At 39.9% G+C, this 15,677-nt stretch overlaps 1 protein-coding gene across 8 annotated transcripts in view; it reads left to right on the forward strand.

The window, feature by feature from the left end:
• LOC120899710 (ELAV-like protein 3) overlaps positions 1-15,468 on the forward strand; it is a 54,101-nt gene extending 38,633 nt beyond the window's left edge. For 5 of the 8 annotated variants that reach the window (XM_040305834.1, XM_040305838.1, XM_040305835.1 and 2 more), the window contains 8 exons: positions 4,486-4,588; positions 6,559-7,419; positions 7,549-7,652; positions 7,728-7,881; positions 8,160-8,201; positions 8,353-8,581; positions 8,717-8,903; positions 9,122-15,468. In XM_040305834.1, the coding sequence (XP_040161768.1) occupies positions 7,245-7,419; positions 7,549-7,652; positions 7,728-7,881; positions 8,160-8,201; positions 8,353-8,581; positions 8,717-8,903; positions 9,122-9,283 (1,053 nt within the window). In that variant the 5' untranslated portion in view covers positions 4,486-4,588; positions 6,559-7,244 and the 3' untranslated portion in view covers positions 9,284-15,468. The remainder of the gene's footprint in view (positions 1-4,485; positions 4,589-6,558; positions 7,420-7,548; positions 7,653-7,727; positions 7,882-8,159; positions 8,202-8,352; positions 8,582-8,716; positions 8,904-9,121) is intronic. The other 3 variants (XM_040305839.1, XM_040305840.1, XM_040305842.1) reach the window with 3 other exon arrangements.
• Positions 15,469-15,677: the final 209 nt, after the last annotated feature.

A 15,677-nucleotide genomic window follows, 5' to 3' on the forward strand; every position in this document is an offset into this window, starting at 1 on the left:
GAAGCCTCTCCGTCTCAGCGTGTGAATGAAGAGGACCGTTTTGCTGTGACGAAACGGCAGTTCGCTCATAAATCATTTCTCACCCTTTCACCTAGGCGCTTGATGCGCTTGATGATTGTCATGTGGCAATCCGAAATTAAGCAAACGATGGGAAGGAGGACGGGAGCAATGCGGGATGCTGTTGGAAGCTGTGAATTTGCTCTAATCAGCGTGGAAGCATTTTCCAACCGAGTGCGTCCCGACCGTTGTGAGCCTGATTCCGGCTCAAAATGTATAGCCACGCTATACCCGCACGAGCAAAGTTTAGTGTTGTGTGGGGCTTGTGTTTTTGTGCATTTTTCACCCATGTGATTTTTTATTCACTCTTTCATTATATTTTTTTTGGTTTGCGATTCACGTGGTACTCTCGGGATAACGAAGGGATAACGCATGCGACAACATGCGTTGGGTGTTGCGTGATGCTAAGAACATTGAACTAAAGTTTCGGAAACTTTCGAGCCGGTTCGAAATCTAATCGTTTGCTTCGGTTAAGGGTGGTTTATTTGCGGAATGAAAATTTGCTATCGATCGAGCTATTCGCGTTCGATATATTCCGTTTTATGGTCTCTTGCCGTACCGTGCCGTCGGTTCGGGTTTGGCTCGTGAGCGCATTAACGCATTAGGGTGGAAGTGGTTTTCCAGTGTGCTTTGTTTGCATTAGCAAACGAATGCATGTACGCTTACGGGGAGAATGCTTGGAGCCTTTATCATGCGTGCATTAGAATCGATGGTGCGAGAGCAAACACACGCATCCACACATGCAAACACACGATAAATCCCTTCAGGTATTCATTTGCATCTTGTGTTGGTGTTGTGCTGCTGCTTGCTCGAAAGGGGTAAATTTAACCGCAGCATGATAATGTATCGCTCTGTACGGAAAGTTTCTCTCCACGCTCCTCCCCCTCATTTGTCACTTATCAATAATTTATCATCGAAATCTCATCGTGCTTTATAACGGAAACCCCACTAAACCCTGGCACTCATTCCGGTCATTACCGACAAGCGAAACATGCACCTTTGCTCGAGGTTCTCTTCATAGAATTTCGGGACCGTGCTGTGGGCGGTGGTTGAAGGGATTTGCATCCTTTTGCATAAACAATGACATCCTTCCATCCTTTTCTATTTCACACGTAGCTTTCCTTTCCCGCCCGTCGCACAAAACCCGCATTATTTCCCGGGGACTAGATCTATATTTGGACTTCGGCTCGATGCGGCTTTCGGAACAATATTTGAACACGCCGACCAGAGAGAAAATATTTGGCACGGTGCTGTGCAATCAAACACGCCACAGCTTTGGAGGGCACTGCAAGCAAGGAAAGAGCATTCGTTCGGTTTGTTGCTTCCCAATTAGCAATCGGTTCAATGCTAATCTACAATATATCGATACTTTCCAGCTGCAGCTCCGAGAAACCGAACCGATGTCGGGTGGTGTCTAGGTGTGAGAAATGGACAAAAATAGAAGGGAATTAAATTTGCACGGCTTAACGGTTACGGTGCTCACCTCAGTTTTAATCTTATTTGGCGAGAGAAGGTAGTATTCGATTAAAAATTTCCTGTTGCTTTCCACTGTTGTTAGCCAGTAGGCAACCGGCAACAGGCGTTGTTATGTTTTTGGAGGAAAAGCACAACACAATTGTTGGCCAACGAGTGGAAGAGTGTCACAGCGAAGGGGTCTACCTTGGGTAAAACTTTACTTACAACATGTCATGAAAAATGATGATCGGTGTGCTTATTTTGAAAGCAATAAAAAGAAATGCTTCGCGGCGTTAGGAGCAGAATCTAATTGCCCTGCCGTAACGCAATTCCGGTTTGCTTTATTTTATTTGCACCCTAAACTGACTTCAATTTGCTTACGTCGACTCTCTCTCTCTTTTGTTTCGCGTAGAGCTCACCTCAAACGTCCGCTCAAAAGGAAACGAAAGCTTAGAGCTTGTTTCCCTGTTTGGCAGCCGGCTGGTTGCTTTTTTGCCTCGCGTTCATCATTCATTTTTATGCGATTCATTATGTGTAATGTGGGGTTTTGGAATTGGCACATTATTACCGGTGCCATTTGGAATGGGAATTTAAGGTACACGCGTAGTTGCTTGCTGGCTGTGTATGAAATTGTATATTAAAAAACGCGCTTATTTTGGGAGTTTAGGTGCCCCGGGAATTAAATCGTTAAGGTACGTTTGGTGACAAAAGAAAGTTGCTGCGGTTGTGTAGGGGTCATGGCGTTATGGTCGGGAGTTGAGCAATAAAAATATTGGGCTGAAAAGAAAGCATAACAGCCCAGCTGGTCCAGTGCCGCAGCATACGCATCAGCAAGAGTAACAATCAAATGTCTAATTTACGTAAAAATGTGATTGCAATGGCTTCCACAGAACAGTGTACGTAACGTAGGTAACCAACAAGTCCTTTTATTTAGCAGTAAAAATGTCACCTAAGGTTGCTTTAATTACTCCTTCTTAATTGTCAAAAAGTTCGGAAGCTGCCAAATTTCAAACCCGGTAGTGTGCATGATGTATGCATTGATGTTGTAATAAGCATCGCGTCGTACAGCTTTTCCCTTCTAACAACTATTGTCAACCGAAAGCTCCAGTCACTGTGAAATGGGCCCATGATTAATGGAACTGTCACCGAACGAATAGTAGTTGAGGTAGACACCGGGAGCAATAGATCAATCGTTTGACGGATGCATCGGATGCACCGACCTATTCTGACGTTTGGGGTCGCGAGTGATAAAACGATCCATTTGCTCCACTTCTGTCCCGTACAGACGTGTACCGGTTGCGACACATATTTTCACGCGCACAATAGCACCCTGCACTTTATAGGACGACCACCAACCAGTGGCAGCATCCGTTGAACCTCCTAGGTTCTGCCCTGCCAGGCAATGCTGATTTGTGATGCTATTTTTCAAAAGCAAATACCCTCATCTATCACCGAATCGAGTAATGCTGGCATTCCTGCCTTCTGACTAGTGCCTGAATGACGCGCGCTTCTGTGTGCCATGCCGTCGTCGAACGAAAAGAAGCCGGTCGTGCCATACTGATGGCATCCGGTTTGGTGCAGTGTGTGCGGTCTTGCAATTTGATTGCATCCATCCGTAGTTGGCTGCAGTGGGAAGAATAGCACGTGCCAAAAGCAAAGGGTTTTGTACAATATATGGTGTACTACCCCAAGGAAGAGCTTAGGGCTCCAATTTGGGATTGGGATTCATTCTTGCAGCAGCTGTTTTGGATGAAAAGAGTATTATGATTTCCATGGGTGAGTGTTGAAGAAGCGAGCACTGATGGGTATAGTTTGTAATTGTTGTACAGAGTTGGCTTGGTGACATATCATTATTCCAGAAGCAAACCATACCATCGTGATGTATACTCAAGCCAATCGTAAATGTGGCTTTTTAGAATTATGACCAAAGCTCAGTAAGATTTATTTATTGACCATTACTTGACGTTTCATTGCAACATTACTAAACATCATGCTGCAGAATGGTGTGAATATACGATGTACAATGTGTCGGTTATTGTATTTGTCATTACAGTTCGATGTTTGTTTTTGCAAAAGAACAGTTTCATTGTGTTGCGTTTTATTGCGCAAATATATTTATGGAACTCTTAGAACATATAATTCGTTTTAAAATGTATCTAATACTCGTTTTTATTTAAATTAGAGACTTTAGAACAGTAAACATATAAAAGCGAATGAAACATGCAACTCTAAAACATTCACCAAAACTGGTCACCCCGTCCGTTCTACTACAATACACTACTACTATACTGGACGGAACAATGATCATTCGTACGTCTGATGTTTGTATGTTTTCCGCAAATCTTCGCTTGAGTGTGCTTCAAGTTTTCACAATAAATTGAATTAATCCTTGTTTGTAGCGGTAATTTATGGCGTAGCTGCAAAAGGACTACGTTTTAATTTGTTGTACGGGAAACAAAAGACGAATACATAATGAAAAAAATTGGAAGTTTTTTTTTGTCTGCGACAAGGGTTTGTTAAGCTTGTGCTTTTCACTTGCAAGTTTTGTTTCAAGTTTTATCTTCGACTTCGTTTGTTTAGACGAGAGAAATATTGAAGCAAAGTTCATTAGGACCGTTCTTCTAATGAATGTGAACGCAATTTGACGGTTAAACTCTCTTCACAAGATGAATGAAGAATGCAGTTGCTAAGGATTTGTTCACCGAAGATTATTTGCATCGGTACGCTTTCATTTTATGCTTGAGCGATTTAGTAAACGCATCGAAACAAATACGGGTATATTGTGTTTTTGCTGCCAGCTCCATTGCTTGTTTTATCGGACAGCGTTTGAAAGGTTTGTTGCGTTAATAACAATTCGTTTGTTTGTGTTTCGTTCGTAGCATTTTATGAATTAAAAATAATTATATCATTCAACTTACAACAAAATTTATTGAATGACCTAATGAAATACCTGTGTTGTTTTTTTCTTTGCAGATTAACAACAACTGAATAAATCTTCCATTTACGAGATTTCTCTAGTCAAAAAGGAAATGAGTTATAGCTAATCTACGTCTAATACTATACATAAAAACGGGTGGTAAGTATTCTTGTATAAAACATCACTTTGTTTTTAGAAAGCTCCTTGAAATGTGTAAGCTTTTAGGTTGATAGTCAAGCTGCTCTGTTCGATAGCTCTTTAAACTTTTACACCAGCTTGTTTGCCTTCATTTCGTTAGTCTCTTTTTTTGTTAGTATGAGAGTTCGTTCGCGAGTTTTTCATCAAATAATCAATTGTTGTGGAACGTAATTTGTTCCAGGTGAACGATATTCAAATGTTTTCGTAACCACGAACAGTCTGTACTTGATACCCCGAAAGGGAAAAGCCGTTCACCCTTATTTCGGGAGCGCTTTTAATGTTCCGTTCAATGAACCAAAACCAAATGCTTGGTCGTTTGTGATTTGGTATGCTTTGGAATGATGTTTTGTGTGAAAAGAAAGCGAATAAACTGAATAAATAAAGGTATTATTGTCTGCTTGAAAAACAAAACTACACCAATGGCTTTTTATTTCATGTATAGTATGCTTTTCAAAAAACAGTTTACATTCTCTCTGAATTGACATTTCATTGCTCTATACAACACAATAATCTGTTTGTGTGCATAGTGTCAATTGGCTTCTAAACGTAAAGCAATCAACTGAAAAACCAATATCTCATAATATGGATCTTCTTCGAGCTGAAAGTTCACCTGGAAAGGTATATTGACCCAAAGTTAATGCGATCTGCTATGTTGCTAGTTTAGTTTTCTTGTGATTTTCATCCTAGCCTACCACTTGTGATAGAAAAGATTTCCAATAGCAACTTTTCTTTCAACTTTCATGGCGTTTTTAATCCAATAAGCCGATTTTTGCAGTCAGTCGAATGTGTATATTTTTTATTTATGTGTCGTTGTGTGCTGCAGATTCTTACCGTGGTAACCGTAACCCGCAGGACACCGAAAATCCAGACCTGACAGAAACTGGAAAAAATCAAGTGAAGAAAAGTGAATCTTATGTGTGAACATCCCACACCAGATTGCTTGCCCGCTAGAAAAGGGTGCTCCGGTGAATTACCAACTTTGATTGCTGATATCAAGAATTATTTGTTTGAGTGTCAGTAACATGTTCCCGGTTATGTTTTCTGGTTTGCAGATAATTGGAGAAGCAGAGGTGGATTAATTTTGTTATTGTAATGAAGATGATGGAGACTCTTTGCCCAATGGTGGAGACGCATGGTCTGTTATGTTTGAAAGATACATATTGATGCTGGAAGGTTAAATTATTAATCGTTATTAAGCAACATTTTTGAATGAAATTGGAAAATAAATGTTAATTAAAACATAAACATCACCAAAATTCGTATAACGAAGGCATTACATGCTATACTGTTCAGGTCATCAGTTAAGAGTATATTTTCGGCTGGTGAAAATGAATTTTCTATTCAAAGCACAATGAAACACACACGGGCTTCGATGTTTATGTATGTGAAAAGGAAATTAAATTTTTGCACATCTATTGACAGCAAACCCCATGGGGAAATGATGTAAAGAAGAATCTGTTTTTGAAGAAAAATTGGGTATGTCTTATTATACTCCACAATGTAGGTGATTGTTTGCATTCTCGGAACGAACGATTGTTATCATTCGTGATGTCGTTAACGACACATGTCTTGAGTTTTGTTTCGTGTCTATAGGAAATGGAAGTTCCTTCCGCGTTTTTGCTTGCCTAGCCTTACAAAGTGAGAGATTTTTTTCTCTTTTTGTTTGTTTTCATATGTTTAGAGGCAATCTTAAGGAATTTAAAAGTTTAATGGTGGCTTACGTTAATAAATACAAATTTTTAATGGTAGTTAGCTTTAATAAATTCAAAAGTTTAATGGTAGTTAACTGTAATAAATTTAAATGTTTAAAGATTCTATAATCGCAAAATGCTTTCACATCGACACATTTATTAATCTTAATTTTCTGTTTTTTTTTTTTACATTTTTCTCTGCCTTTCTTTTCTATGTACAAATACAACGGTACGGTCTAGAAATAAAACCAACATATTTGTTCGCTGCACATCCGATATAGATGCATTAAGTTAATGCACATCACTAAACGGTGTGTAACGAGCCGCAAAGTGAACGTTTAAAAACGGTCCGTGTGTACCTTTTGCAGGAAGTAAATTGTACAAGCTTTAGCGCTTGCTTTAAGGCGCATCGGAAAAAACGCTTTTCCGGGTGTTCATCCGGAATATCATCAGTATTAATAGTGTTACTATACAGTACGCAAGGCTGAAGCCAACGACGACGAAAACGACGACGAAGGCGAAACACTGAAAATACGACATCCAATAAATTTGCTGTCTTAACGTGTGTAAGAACGTATCGGGCCGGGGGTGCTTACTGGAGCTGCTGCTTAGGAAGTGAAGAAGCGTAACGCCTCCACCGAAAAGGGAAGCGAAAGTACGAGCGCGGTCGGTTACAATCATTTACGGACGCCGCACAACGGTTGACACTTCCATTAAAAGCATCGTCGATAGACGAAAAGCTATCCACTTTGCCCAAACCGAACCGCGTGTCACAAAAGCGGACCATCGACCGGCAACGACAGAACCAGCTTTGGTTTGCGACCGGCAGTACCGGCAGCAGGGAAGGGAAGCAACAAAGGCGACAACTGTAACACACATATCCACACCGCCGCCCATCGTCTGGTTCATTGTCGCTTAACTGTGTCATGATGACGAACGGAATCGCTGATGCGCAACAAAATGGCGGTGGCCAGGAAGACTCAAAGACCAATCTTATCGTCAATTATTTACCACAGCAGATGACCCAGGAGGAGATACGGTCGCTTTTCTCCAGCATCGGGGAGGTGGAAAGCTGCAAGCTGATTCGTGACAAAGTGACCGGTAAGTGAGGGATGTGGGTCGCCGGGGTGCGTTTGCATTGTTACATGGACCAAGTCTGAGCACAGTTGTGTTACACGACACACACACACACATACATTCATTTATTGGATGGCTGCTACTTGCTTACAGGGCAAAGCCTTGGGTACGGATTCGTCAACTACCAGCGAGCGGAGGATGCGAGCAAAGCGATCAACACACTGAACGGCCTAAGATTGCAGAACAAGCAAATAAAGGTAATGTTTAAAGAGAAGTATTCGTTTTTTGCTACCGAATACTTAACGCCTGTTTTTGTTCGATTCCACCACCAGGTATCGTTTGCTCGCCCGAGCTCGGAAGCAATCAAGGGTGCGAACCTGTACGTGTCTGGTTTGCCGAAGAACATGCTGCAGGCGGACCTGGAGGCACTGTTTAGCCCTTACGGGCGCATCATCACGTCTCGCATCCTGTGCGACAATATTACAGGTAACTAGGGTGGAGTTTTTGGAAGCAAACTAAGGGTCAGTTGGGGTCAAATTGTTGTTTTCATTTGTTTCATTCAATGATTCATTTTGGTTGGTTCATTCTTTTCATACCATCGTATAAGTACTTTTTGGACTTTTTGGTTTAGTTTTTATAACTTTTATGTGTGTTATTTTTGTATAGCTTCTTGTTAACTTTTCTTTAACACTTTTGTTACTATTTAATTTTAATTTAATTTTCTTTTGTTATTTTTTTCTTTATTTTTTGTTTGTTTCATAAAGCGCGACAGTACAGCACTCCAGCTGCTGGTGAAAACGGTAATGGTATGTATTTTATAATTTTAATTTTCATAGTTCCTTTCAGTCTTTTAAAACGGAAGGGAAATACCAAATAAAATTAAAGCATGTTTACGAAAAAAATATGTTAATCATCTTATTTTTAATTAATTTACTATTTCTTCGTTTTTTCTCATAGGCCTTTCCAAAGGTGTCGGTTTTATACGTTTCGATCAGCGCATGGAGGCGGAGAAGGCTATCAAGGAGTTGAACGGTACTGTACCGAAAGGGTCAACCGAACCGATCACCGTCAAGTTTGCCAACAACCCAAGCAGCACGAAAACCGTACCACCGCTAGCAGCCTATTTAGGCCCACAAGCAGCTCGCCGTTTTCCGGGCCCGATCCATCATCCGACCGGACGATTTAGGTAGAGCTCTGAAGCTGAGCCACAGACCAGCTTCTTATATACTGTATTTGTATTTACATTAACAACATGTTTTGTGTTGTTTCATTATTTCGTTTGTCCAATGCATTGTGCTGGGTTCGGGTTGCGCTTCTAAAGCAGTGCCATTCCAAACTATCGATACTCGCCACTGGCAGGAGATTTACTGGCGAACTCGATGATTCCTACCAATGCCATCGCGAACGGATCCGGTTGGTGTATTTTCGTCTACAACCTCGCACCGGAAACGGAAGAGAACGTACTGTGGCAGCTGTTCGGTCCGTTCGGTGCCGTCCAATCCGTTAAGGTTAGTAAAAGATGCGGTTTTGACAGGTTGATAGATTTACTATCCACTGCGCCGAGGCAGTAAAACGTAGATTGAACTAAAAGCAGCTTTATTATGTATGAATCTTGAAGCGAAACGTTTCTTATAGCTTGAATGTATTGCTTAAAGTTAGTGTTCAGCTATTGTGTGTGCAAAATGTTTGTTTTTTAATATTTATTTTGCTTCTTTTTTCTTTCCAGGTCATTAAGGATCTGCAAACGAACAAATGCAAAGGCTTCGGGTTCGTGACGATGACCAATTATGATGAAGCGGTCGTCGCGATTCAATCACTGAACGGTTACACGCTCGGTAACCGGGTACTGCAGGTCAGCTTCAAGACAAACAAGTCGAAAAATGCGTAAAATCAAGCCAACCTGCCACCGGAGCTGTTGGCCCACTGGTTGGCTCAGCTTTCGATCGTAACCGCGGCCCGCAACAACGTCGGTGGTGAGATGCAAGAGGATGCACGTCGCCGTCGACCGGCAGACGAACTCGGACGGCATCGGCAGGAGGATCCTATGGGACTTTCGCGGCGACGTCAACGGTCACGCGGCGGTGGTGGTGGTGAGCGGGAGTTCGGAATGCTGGACCAGCGGCGCGCCCTCGACGGATGGATGAGCGAACTTAATGAGCTGCTGAAGATGCGTCCAATCCGATAAGCGGTGGTCGCGTTTACTTTATTTATTAATGCCCATCATTTACGCATTTTTCATTTGCTGCGAGGATGGCGTGATGATTGAGAAAAAGGGCTGCTAGGGCAACAATCTGGTGGCATCAGTTGAGCAAAACAGACAAAGGAAACAACAAACCAAAAAAGGAGGAAACAAACGAAAAGATAAGGCTCATAGTGGAAAAGAATATTGAATCAGAAAGGAAGCGTAAAGAAAACGGGAATACGTGAAAAGATACACCATGATTCTACAAGTTTGTGTAATATCTCTAGCGAAGAAGTTGTACGGTGTTAGTTATCATTTGCACATTAATTTCTCCATCGAAATAAACTGCCCGTTTTGGGCGAAGGCGAAAATGGGAAATAGGGAAATTGCGGGGAAAAAATGTGCAATAATAGCTATAACCTTCGTTTCGACAGCCATTTAGTCAGGCTGTTGAGTGGAGGAGAAGGACAAACGTAATGCCAACCGGAACCGTAATAATAACGAATGCTGCTGCTAGTGATACTGTCGTAAGCGGAAGTGCGTCATAATGACCATCCCTAAACATCGCCTATGTTCAGGTCAGGCTTTCGATCTGACTTTTGAGCGGAGGTTTGAGCTCGCCACACCCCCGACGAGACTCGCTAATAAGGAGAAGCATAAAAGGAATGGAGTGAAGAGTAAATGTAACTTGTTCGTAACACATCTATGGAAGGCAAAACATTTTTAGAAGAATTTTACACAAGGTTTTACACACGAGTAAACGAAACACGAAGGATTCACGGTAGTGAAGGAAAGGGAAAGAAAAAAAAAAGAAACGGTGGGAAAATTGAATGTACAACAGGAAGGACGAATGGGATGTGTGCGCGTTGAAAAGATACAGGGGATAGAAAGAGGAAATGCAGCAGTAAAATCGAACGGGGGCTTCCCCAGGACATGGGATTGCTAGTTAAAAGGGTAATCGATAATGATGATGATGATGATGTCACTCGCTGGTTTTTGCACCATGAAGAAACAAAGCAGTGTGAAAGCAGTTGTTCACTTAAGCTTCCATTTCCTCCCCTTCTTCTCTGAGAGTTTGGCGGTTCTGCGTTCGGCCAGCAACCGAGAAGCTGATGGTTGTTTAGACACATTTAATTAACTTATTTATATTCATTTGTGCGTGTTTGCGTTCGTTCGGTTTTTGTTCGTTTTTAAGCATCACCAGAGCGGCAGTTCGCGCCGGTGACTGGTATCGTTAAGTTAAAAAGTGCTTTTGATTTTTATATTCTTCGTTCCTTATTCCTTATTTGAAGTAGTGTTTTGCCACAAATTTAAAAGTACACACACACACACATCCTATTGAATGTTATTTAATACACATACATTTCAATTATTGTCACTTGTTCCATGATGTTTGCGGTTTAGTTTTGCCATTTGTTTGGTGTTATTTTTTGCATACACGAATAGAGAGATGAAGTGCACGACTCGAGATTTCCTTCAGTCTCAGATAATGTTTAGAAATGTTTACTTTTTTCTTCCTTTCCCCGGTAACGGTGAAACGGATGCTGAGGTGCTAGTCGCAAACTTGCAAATTGAACGTATGGCGTGTATGTACATCAATGTGCTAGAGAATGTCCAATGTTAGTTTTGCTAGATAATACACTATTGCTTTTGTTTTCGTTTCTTTTTCAAATTAATTTTATTTAAATCAATACTTTGCCGAATCTTACATTAGCTGCTTGGTGTGTTTCTGTGTTCAAGATAGCTTAAACAGAATTTGTTAAAGAAATCCACACGCAATTTAATTTAATGTCATAGTTTAATTTTAATCGCACGCGTTTGAGTTCGTTTGTATAATTTTGAATCGATTATTTAAGCGAAATTGTATCGAAATTGAGTTGCTTCACAAGAGTTGTTGGTGCGTAAAAAATGTTTCGATGTAAAACAATCAGGAGTGGAGAGATAGAAAAAAAAATGTGACACGTGAACCGTGCGCAAAGCAATGTAAAGTGAAAGGAAAGAAAGTACCAAATATGGAAACAAGATTGTATTCAAAATATTATTTATTTAGAATTGTGTATTATTTGTTTATTTTTGTCTTTATTTTTTTTTTAAATATTCTTTCTATATTGTTTTCTGTACGGCTTCCTCCCTACAACTTGTGTGTTTTAAATAACAACAACACAGTGTGTGTACGGTTGAACCTACTACGTTGCCCCATGAAGTAGTCACGTTCCGGCCCGCAACCACCTTCAACAGCGTACCGCTGCGTACGCGAAGCGAACGCAAACTATTTGGGACCACATTGACCAGTCGTAGCGAAGCGTAGTAGCGATCGAGGAGAAACTACAAAAAAAAAAACAAAAAACCAAACGAGATGCAACTTTTTAGAATCGTTTAAAACGGTGGTAATTCTCAACTCTCTTTCGCTCTCTTACACACTCACACACTATACGAACAGTAGCATAACTTCCATGCACGACTGCTCGCTTGTTTCCAATTCCGCCCAAACAAAACAAACAAATGCATGTAGTTTATCTATATACAACACCATTGCTGTGGAGAACGTTACCACACACACACACACACAAGCAGACGGTTTTGATACTCGATGCCCTTAGAATGGGAGCGTAAAATCGGTAGAAACTTTTTTGTGCGTTCCTGCGTGTGAAGGAACGTTGCTAGACGCATCAGCTGCTGTGCACAGTGTTGAAAGTATATAATAATTATGTTGATGTTTGCTTTTGTGTTCGAGTCCTGCCAATAGACTCATTCCATTACTTGTTTGGATGCACTTGTTTTTGATAGGTTATTCCACTATCTACAGAGTGGAGATAACGCAGAAGAATTTTGGCTTTTCGAGTATAGAAACCACTCAATTTGAGTGATCTTTCAATATTCGTTTGATAGCAGTAAACAACAAAAAACTGGCCAATTTGTGTCGACACCTTTCCCATGAAATGAAAAACCCTTTAGTTACTAACAAGTAAACACAATGATCTGCTCAATCAATGGCAATGGAGTAAACAAATTCAGGTTGTGCTAGTCGATACGATTTGAGAGGAATCAAGGCAAATGCGTTCATTGATAAAAAAAAGAACGCGCAATACAAGGTAAACCAATAACGATGGAGGTAACGAAGCACTAACCTAGAGCAAACAGTACACAGTGTGTTACGTGGTGAACCAACAAAGTTCCCTAACCTGATCCAACTGACGATGAAAAACACAAGCAAACGCAAGCACGATAAAAGCACAGGAACAAACCCCGAGTACGAGAGTCTACGATATTTATATATCTATACATCTACTATAGTGAACACGCCTGTACAAGTAAGTAAGTAAATTATATTTATAGCTCCCATCGACCGATCGTGCGATCTTTCAAGCGAAAAGCACGGAGATGGTGGAGCAACTTGGACACCACAAAGAAAGAAACCGTGCGGAAAAATGCAACTAGAACAGCAACAGAAACAACAACATCAATAACAAGAACAGCAAAAACAAGGAAGGATGGTCATGGAGTGGGAAAGGAAAATACAATAACAGGAGAAAACATTCAAGGCATTAAACCTTATTAGTCCAATAGTAACATATATACATATAATTCAATATTTACATTCTCAGATAGGAAAATTAACGCATAATCGATTAAGTAATGCCACAAGCAAGCAAACGTTACGATTCCGTAGCCGTCACCGCCACCGCCGGGCCAAAGTGCAATAGTTAGGCGAGAGATCGAGAGAGAAAGAGGGAACGGTTGCACTACTCTATGCAGCCGATGTTCTTGAGATATTGATTGTCCATCTTTAACATATTCACTGCATTAATTTGATGTTGTTTAAATGCTATATACGTATAGTTCTATATCGCAGATTTTACCGTAACAGTTACATTAATCGGTCAAATCACACACACAAACATGCAGGCATTCAGACACTACTATCAATGAAATTGTTCGTTGGACCGCTAGTTCTATCAATCTAAAAACTTCCATGATGATAGTGTGAAGATACCGGAAGGCAGCGATTGGAAAGTATAAAGAAAAGGGAAACAGAAACTAAACCAAATTAACAAACAAAAAACAAACGATAACGAACCACATCAGTATTATTGTAGTAGAATGTAGCTCTGCTTTCTTCTCCTATTTATGGTGCAGAATGAATAGCGGATGTGGAACATCCATCCTACAGTACTTCCCCCAGCAGAACCGATACAGGCGATAGTTGCGTCAGCGTAGGCAGCAAAAGGGTCACCTAATTTAGCGTTTAATGGAGAATGAAAGTTAGAATTGTAGCTATAAATGTTTATATTATTCAAACTATTTAATTATGTGTCCGCTATTCTTATCAATACCTCTCTTTGTAATCACTAACGTTCGATTAATCAAACCTACTCTCTTGATCTTATTTACTTGTGAAGAGCTCCTGTTGCAAATTTATTGATAAAAAGAAGAAAACCAAACCAAAAAAAACTACAAAACAAGACAAACGGTCAAGAACAAATGGAAATACTCAATGCATGTCATTACGTTGTACCAGATCACATGAAAAGTAATGAAAAGCGATATGTTGTTTTTTGCCAAACAAAAAAAGAAGAAACCAAAACGATCATACTTTATGGCATCGTGTTTAAAATTATTTATATTGTACTTCTGCACATTTAGGTACTACTTTCTCTTTCAATGGCCGTTGAGAGGCAGCAAAAAAGAGGGGTTTTGGGGATACACACACCCTGCCACAGAGCGCACTGCAATACGGAACGAGAGCAATGAGATAGGAACACTGAACCCTATATAGGTAAATTAAAAAAAAAAAAACAAGAAGTACCCACACGACCAATCAGACTTTGTGTGTGAATGCGTGTGGGTAAAATTTTCAAGCTAATCTATTTTACATGTTTAGCAAACGTTTTGCTAGTATCGTATATATATATATATATATATATATATATATATTGATAGGAAATGTTTAATAAGGCTAACATTTGAAGATGAAACTATTACAACCTGGAACAGCCAACCGATTGGATGTGTGTGCGGACGGTGAAAAATCAAACCCAAGTATCGATAGCTGTCGATAGAAAAAATAAAAATAAAACAACATGTGATCCCACCAATGTAAAACCAAGAAAAAGTATTTGCAACCGTGTAAGAAGAACAACAAACCTACATACAAATAAATAAAACAAACAAACAAAACAAAACAAACAAGCTAACAATCTATAAGAAAGTATTATGAATGTATAGCAGAACGTAATTAACATCATTTTAGTAGAAAAAGCAGAAGAGAAGTAATAAATAAAGAAACGAAACTGAAGCAAACACTCCCCCAGCGAATCCTAGTGAGGAAGCGACTGAATTGAACCGTAAAATACTGATCACGCTCTAAGCACTTAGGTAACTACGAACGAGCACAGCAGCTACCAAATACCAACCACGCTGTAATGCCAAAATCAACGAACAATGGCAGCAGGAAGCAAAAGCATAAACAAAGAAAACGGGAAAGTAGAAACAAACAACACGTCAAACGTGTTGCTAGTGAACGAAAAGTGAAAGGAAAGAAAAGAAAAATCAAGGGGCAATAAAAGGAAACTGCTAATGAAGAAGGAGCAAATAAAGTATTAAAAAAGGAGATAAAAAAATGAACAAAAATGTTAACATTTTTGATATTAACTTGTAAGCAGAGTTAGAAAATAATAAAAACAAAATAAACAAAACAAAAACAACCAATTTACCATTTACACGTTGGAAGAAAAGTTAAAAAAGACACAAAAAAAGTTTACGTGTAATTACGTGTGTAAGCAAAATTGGGAGATTTTTAACGGAAACAAATTTAGGAAAATAACACCCGCGAATCGAAATAATCCTAAAAGGATAGAATTGATAGAAGAACAAAAAAAAAACCCAGTGGCTAGTAGCTGTGGAGAAAATGGATTAGATCAAATTTAAACAAAAAACAGAAAAACAAACACGTAACCAAACTAAACGTGAGAAAAACTTTAGCGAATTGAATCGAGCGCGAACGGAGAAGAAAGTTGTTAAAGCAAATACACCTGGTGCAATTTATTGACTGCATTTATGTCATTACACTTTCCAAGTTTAGTAATTTTTGGTGTGTAGT

Source organism: Anopheles arabiensis, chromosome 3, assembly GCF_016920715.1.
Source record: "Anopheles arabiensis isolate DONGOLA chromosome 3, AaraD3, whole genome shotgun sequence".
NCBI classification, from domain to species: Eukaryota; Metazoa; Arthropoda; class Insecta; order Diptera; family Culicidae; genus Anopheles; species Anopheles arabiensis.